Here is a 7,500-nt window from a genome sequence, read left to right on the forward strand (position 1 = left end):
GCTATTTCATCTTTTTTTAAATATATTTTTATTGATTTCAGAGAGGAAGGGAGAGAGATAGAGAGAAACATCAATGAGAGAATATCATTGACTGGCTGCCTCCTGCACGCCCCCTACTGAGGGGGAATTGAGCCCGCAACACTGGCCTATGTCCTTGGCCAGAATCGAACCTGGGACCCTTCAGTCCACAGACTGATGCTCTATCCACTGAGCCAAACTAGTTAAGGCAAGAATATTCTTAAATGATCCTGTGGACTGTGCCAGATTGTGGTGGGTGTGGGGGGCACAGAACGGACATTCTGGTTATGAGAAAGGGCCTCAAATCTGGGAACAAATTCCAAATTGTCTATGTGCCCAACCACTAGGCACATGAGGGGGTGTATGAGGGCATGAGGCTGGAAAAGACAGATTGGAACCTTTTTTTTTCATGTTTTCTTTTCATTTTAGCAAAACCTCACTTTAGAATTATCCCAAGTTTCTCATTTTTGAAATCAGGGCTTCTTTGCCATTACATGGTCGAATATTTCCATGTAACGTGTAAGGCTGCAAATAATAGCAGCTTCGTTTTACAGAGAGGAAAGTAAAATAAATACTGATTTGTAGATTGCTCAAGATCAGGCAAACAGACTGGAAATTCGCCCTTGGGTCCTTATGTCATGAAAACTACATGACTTTCTTTTTTCCAAGTCAAGAGAAGTAAGTAATCTTGACTGACCTAGACAAATCGCTGTCTAGGGCTGTCATAAGGGTTAGATTTTGAGACAAGTATAGCTTTAGGGAAGAACTAAATATTGTGAACACTATATAAGGAAGAAAGCATAACATAAGTTTCCACTTAGCATATGGACGGGTAACCTTAAAACCTGCTGAGCCCCTGAGAACAGCTGCTTCTTTTTCCCAGGCGAATTGGTTCATAAGGAAACAGTTGCCTTTTTTTAAAGTCACTTTGGGAGATGGTTGGTCACCCAGACTTCACAGAACAATAGCACCTGGAGCCGGGGGGTGAGGTGGGGTAGGGGGGTGATGGGGGGTCACTGACAAGATTTGGCCTTTGGCCTTACAGATCCAAAAAGTTCAACTATTCATTCTCCCAGAACAGATCAGGGGTCAGAGGGCTGAATCTGAACTCAAATGAGGTCGATGTTTGTTTTATAAACAAAGCTCTTTCTATCGTGTCTCTAGCACCATCTGCTGGGAAAGAAAAGCGCCCTTGGAAAGAATACTTAAAGTTAAACTGTCAGAAACCCTACTGGGCAAAGAGGAGAAGGGGGGGTGGGGGGGGAAGGAGCCGCTAGACAGAGTCTAATAAACAACATTAATTTATTACATTGAAGTTACTTATAGATGTAAAACAAAAATACACACCTTCTAACTGATCAGAAACACACACAAACCGATCATATGTAAAAAGATTTTTTTAAGTAATAACTAGAATTCATAAACACAGAAAGCATGCCAGAAAATATAAGGCTAGAACAAAGAACACTTAGAACACGTATGTGTCATGTTAATGCCGTGGAATGCCCCTGCTAAACACAGTCTCAGAGATGGACTCCCAAAGCAAAACCCAGCGGAAGGCCGTGTACAAACCGACTGACTCGGGAAGGTTGAAATATGAGACTTCAGGAGCACACCAAACACCTGAAGGCTGAAGTAGCAGGGTCTCCCTCTTACCAGTACAGGCTGGTTTCAGGACAGAGAGCATCAAATTACATAAAAGAGGACATCTTGTAATGATAAAGGATGCAGCTCACAGTGAAGGTTCGCACAGAAATGAGCACATCTAAGCCCATTAAGGAAACCTGAGGCACTGTCACAAAACATAAGTAACACAGCCAATATTGACCTAGAAATGTGTCCACTCTTAATTCCTGGATCAAAAAGGAAATCAGCCAGTGCCCTCGGCGCTCCCGGATCTGTCTCTTGCTTCAACTGTGTGTGGACAGAACAGACCCAGGGACGCCCCTTCTTCCAGCCTCTGACCACCCTCCACTGTCTCATCCAGTCACCACCTTTGGAACCACCTCTGAGACCAGCCAACACACTGGTTTCTTTTTCTACCTTAACTCCTTATTGCCCAACAGCCATGAGCTCCCAAATTCGTCAGAATTATTCCACCGAGATGGAGGCTGCGGTCAACCGCCTGGCCAACCTGCACCTGCGGGCCCCCCACACCTACCTCTCTGGCTTCTATTCAACCAGGACGATGTGGCTCTGGAGGGCGTGGGTCTCCGAGAATTTGCAGCGAAGAAGCGCGAGGGCGCTGAGCGTCTCTTAAAGTTGCAAAACCAGCGCGGTGGCCGCATTCTCCTCCAGGACACGCTGAGACCTCCCCAAGATGAGTGGGCAAAACTCAGGGCGCCATGGAAGCCACCCTGGCCTTGTAGAGGAACCTGAACCAAAGAAGATGGGCGACACCTGACTCACCTCCGCAGGCTGCCGGCCCCCAGGCTGGGCTGGGCGGGTATCTCTTCTACAGGCTCACCCTCAGGCACCACTAGGAGCCTGTGGAGCCCAGAGGCCTTTGAGGGGCCCATCTGCATCCCCTAGTGTCTGGCTTTTGCCTGAGCCTCTCCCCGAAACCCCTAAACATTTTTTTAACCACCCTGAAGACCACTCCCAGGTATTGAACCAATGTAAACAATAAAGTTTTTTGCAGGAAAAAAAAAAAGGAAATCAAACTCCAAAACTAGGAATATATAGAAAATAACTAAACAATGTAAGTATATTATATATAATGTAAATATATATATATATTGTATACATACATGGAAATATTATAATATACATAATATTATAATTCTATATCATGGGAACGCCCTATCACCTGTATTCAAGCTGTTTCCTCCACATCTTCAACCTCCCTCACCCATTCAACCTAATGTGATCTCAGCTCAAGCTTCTGCTCAACCCTTGTCATTTCTTCCATGAAATCTCCCAGTCCGCCACCCCTACGCCCACCCCACTGCCTGCCTTCTCTCTTACCGCTGGGCCGTTCGCGTTAGGAAGGGACTGAAAGGTGACAGAGCAAAATGGCACTGTTTTCAGAACAATGTCCCTTTAACCTCTACTTGAAATCACTCATGAAATAATCCTCATTTCTCCTTTTTGCCCTCAAATCCCTGATTACTTGTTCATTTTTTTTACATGTTTTATCCACTCTAAGATGCCATCAATTGTAAAATTCATTATTTCACATCCCATGAAGAAAGGAAAACCTGCCAGTTACACCATAACATGATTTCAGAGGTTTTAAACTGTGAAGATGAGTGTCTTAAATTAATGAAAGGCAGTGTGTCAGTATCATAGGTGGCTGTTTGATAATGTCAAGTTATGTGGGTGGTTTCATGTTACATGAGCAGTTTGGACCAGGTGAGCTCTGAGAAACCCTTCGGGTCCAACACCCTTCAGTTCTGTAACACCAGAGGGATGTTCTTGACGGGGCACTGGTTGTGGTGACCACCACGGCAGGGCTCCTGTCCATGCTCCTTCTGTGTTTTGCCCTTTAAGAGTTGAGGGGCCCCACACTGCAGTCTCCCCAACCTCAGAACTGAGTCCCCACCCACATCATTGTGAAGAGGCTTCAAGATGTCCCACTTCAAGATAAGCACAGATGTACTGCTCTTAGAGCTTGAGGAGCCTGGCTTACACACACAGCCTTGCGGACTATAACTCCGCCAGGAATCACGCCTGGAGACACAAAGCTTGCCTTCAGATTGCCTCTAAAATTGGCAAATAGTAGAGTGGCCATGCGTCCTTGCCCTGGACTGTCCCAGTGAACTCATTTGTCCCTGTGTTATTATTAACAGTCCCGCTTCAGCTTAGAGTGTGTCTACAGGGAAGTGATTGGGAAGGGGGTTGCCAGTGTCTTTTGGCCAATAATGGCCCCACATGGGTGGCGAATCTCTCCTCTCAGGGACATTGTTGGTGTCTGGTTAGCCACTCCAGGAGCTAATGCTTGGTTATGAGCCCTGGGATAGTTCAGCATTAAAATGAGAAATGCCAACAAAGTGATTGATGCCATGGTTAGGACAACCATCACCCCTTATCCAACTGAGCCCATAATGGAAATTATGCATCTCCTCATGATTTTTATTTCTTTCACATGTGAATGATTCTGAACGTTATGACCAGTGCCTTTGCAATCAGTAGCATCTTACAATTTTTTAAAAAATCGAATAATTCATTCTCTTTTGTAAGATCTGGACTCCCATCTCCTTTACAAATTGAAATGAAGGCAGAGAGAGTGGGACCTGTGGGCCTTTAGGACACCGGGCATGAAGATTTGGGTTGGGCACTTATCCCCCCTTTCCCTGCCTCTTCCCACCAGGAGAAGTTGCTCCAGTGCAAGGAACCGCATTTGACCTGAGGAAGCCAGTGGCGCTTGGGAAACACCTGCAGGAGTTCCACGTCGGTGGCTTTGACCACAATTTCTGTCTGAAGGGCTCCAAGGAAAAGCACTTTTGTGCGCGGTAGGTACTTTCCACTTCCTGCCGCTGCAGGGAAGAGGAAAGAGCAACCCCTATTTGGGGAGCTTTTCCTCTGGCCACATCAATGCCATTTACTACGCTACAGGGACCAAATACCACATCCCATGTCCTTTCATAGCTTATATTCCACAGGTGAGCTCTGCAGAACTTTCCCGCCCCCTCCCCCCTCCCACATGCCATCCTCCCTGCCCCTGCCCGGCTTCCCCCCTCTCTCTGCTCCCACGCTCCAGCTCCGCCTGTTCTTTAAGGCCCAGTTTTTCTTAGAAGCCCTCATTCCTCCTGACTGAAGCCCCTTCTGCCTTCCCTGAACTCCCAGAGCCCTCCGTGCTCCCTAGACTTGTGATTTTGCTCTGCCCACGTCCACGCAAGGTTGGAGGCCGCACTTCTCACCAGCCCCATGGCAGTGTGCACACACCCGCCTCACTAACCCCAGCCCCGTCTGCCACCTCAGCTTCGTGGATCCCTGCCTCTGCCTCATGCCATGCTTGCCACTAGCAAATGGCCCTGAGTGTTTGTAGAATGATTTTCAGTATGAGAAAATGATCCAAACTCTAAGAAGAAAGAGAACTTAAAAAGCCTGCTTTCCCACGGAGTCCCGGCCCCAGGTCCCAGCTGTGTTCTTGCAGCTCAAGCCTGCTTCTCTCCTCTGGGCCCAAGAGACGCTGCCTTCTCTCCAAACCGCCTCTTCCCCACACGCTTTCCCTTTGCCTTCCTGGCTGACTACACATGGGGGATGTTTTCTTCTCAGAGAGACTGAGGCCCAGGCTTTCTTGACAGAGACCTCTGTGGAGGCCTGGTTTGGAAACAAAAGAAAACAGTGAAGTTGCAGAAACCCCAGCAGATGTTGTGGGGGAGAGCCGACTAAAGAGCACAGCCCGCTCTGGTCCCAGGGAGGGAAGCGTGTCTTTCAAAAAACAGCTGGTGGTTTCGCTCCAGCTCTTTATGAGAAAGAATCCCAGCCCCTCCAGGACCCTAAAACCCTAAAATCGCCTCTCTCCAATCTGGCTGCCCCCAACACACACACACACACACACACACACACACACCCCTGGCTGGGGGGAGTCTGTTTTGTCCTTCCCCAGAGAAACCAAAATCAGAGTGAAAAGTTGCTATTGAGGATCCTCAAAACCACCTGCTAAGGCCTCACCTCGGAGGCTGTGAGAATTTCCCATGATGCTGTTCCTCCCTGTCTCCTCCATATATCTTGTCCGGGCTCTGTGACGGGGTCCGATCCCTGTTTCAAAGCTGCTTTCCCAGCTTCTGCCTGTCCCTATATGTGGCTTTATCCCCAGGGTCCATCATGCTGGAAGCGGGCGGGTCCTGGAAGTGCACACCACCCAGCCCGGGGTCCAGTTTTACACGGGCAACTTCCTGGACGGCACACTGAAGGGCAAGAGTGGAGCAGTCTATCCCAAGCACTCCGGTTTCTGCCTCGAGACCCAGAACTGGCCCGATGCAGTCAATCAGGTAGAGCTACAGACGGGCCTGTTAGACGGGTGGTGTGTCCAAGGTCACACTGTAGGACAGAGGTCATGACTGAGGTCTGTGTGAGTCACACGTCCATGTGTGTTCTCTTCTCCAAGTCATTATAAACACAGGAAACACTTAGCCAAGTTACTAACATGGCATTTACATGTTTTTTAAAGTATCTCTTATTTTGTACCTTCAAAGCCTTTATTCAGTTGAATGTTTCTCATCAATACTTACTCATTTTCTACAACCACACTTTTAAGGCGATCCTTCATGTCTTCTCTTCCTATTTGCTTCCTCATAACTTTTTCTAGCTATTTCCTGGAGTAATGAATGCTCTGCAAAGCACCTGCCTATGATAAGACGCATGTAGCTTGCACCAGAGTATAAAGCCACACATTGCTTCCTTCAAGAAAGTCTTGCTACTACAAAGTGTGCTTAGTGATGTAGTTGATTTTCATTCTGGCTCAAATTCTTTTTTAAAAAAAAATATATTGTATTGATTTTTTTACAGAGAGGAAGGGAGAGGAATAGAGAATTAGAAACATCAATGAGAGAGAAACATCGATCAGCTGCCTCCTGCACACCCCACACAGGGGATCAAGCCCACAACCTAGGCATGTGCTCTGACCAGAAATTGAACTGTGACCTCCTGGTTCTTAGGTCGACACTCAACCACTGAGCCACGCCGGCCAGACAATCATGAACAGTCTTATATTGCCGTATGGACTGGGTAAGGGTGCAGTCTGGGCTGGCAAGGTGTAACCTGTGTTTTCCCTCCACAGCCCCACTTCCCGCCTGTGCTGCTGCGGCCTGGTGAGGAGTATGACCACACCACTTGGTTCAGGTTTTCTGTGGCCTAAGGAAGTGTGAAGATATGACCTGCTCCAGGGCCAGGCTGGGAGCCCTTCAGCAGCCTGTCTCCTATTCAGAGATGAGATGAAGATCAGAGGCTTTAAAAGTGATCCCGTGAATTAAAATCATACAAATGGAAGCTGTCATGACAACCACTCTGAATACTGATCTCCTTTCCAGTGACTGGCTCTAAGAGTCAGCTCTATTCTCTGTGTAGTTAAGAAAGCCCAACCACCAAGCATCACCCAAGCCCTAACCCCAGCCCAGACCCCACGCTGTTGCTCCCTCTCTCCCCCCTGCCTTCCTTTTCTACTTTTCACCCCTCTCGTCTTTGAGCCGACACTCATTCCCTTTCCTTTTCTTCCTCCTCTACCTCAAACCACCTTGCCCTTGAGCATCACTTTGGCGTTCTCAGAGGCCACATTAGTTCACTCAACATGCTGGCAGATGGGCCTCTGCCCTGAGTAGATGATTGACAAGTGAGGGAGCTGAGGCTTAAAGAAGCCAAATGAACCACCTGAGGGCCCACAGCCAGGAACAGTGTGCCAGGACTTGAGGTCAGTCATGTGAATCCAAGTCCCCTTCTTTGCTCCTCTCCTATCTGCCAGAGCATTCCACCGCCCGTGGGCAAAGCGGGGTCTGACCCTTATCTCTTAGAGCCAGCCTTGCTTCCCAGGTTCACTTT

The 7,500-nt window shown here is 47.9% G+C and overlaps 1 protein-coding gene across 1 annotated transcript in view; it reads left to right on the top strand.

Annotated features, from left to right (window-relative positions):
• The window catches only part of GALM (galactose mutarotase (aldose 1-epimerase)), a 43,123-nt gene extending 36,115 nt beyond the window's left edge, over positions 1–7,008 (top strand). The window contains exons 5-7 of the mRNA XM_006755917.2: positions 4,331–4,472; positions 5,783–5,957; positions 6,746–7,008. Of these exons, the coding sequence (XP_006755980.1) occupies positions 4,331–4,472; positions 5,783–5,957; positions 6,746–6,823 (395 nt within the window). The 3' untranslated portion in view covers positions 6,824–7,008. The remainder of the gene's footprint in view (positions 1–4,330; positions 4,473–5,782; positions 5,958–6,745) is intronic.
• The last annotated feature ends 492 nt before the right edge of the window (positions 7,009–7,500 follow it).

Source organism: Myotis davidii, unplaced genomic scaffold (assembly GCF_000327345.1).
Source record: "Myotis davidii unplaced genomic scaffold, ASM32734v1 scaffold151, whole genome shotgun sequence".
Classification (NCBI taxonomy): Eukaryota; Metazoa; Chordata; class Mammalia; order Chiroptera; family Vespertilionidae; genus Myotis; species Myotis davidii.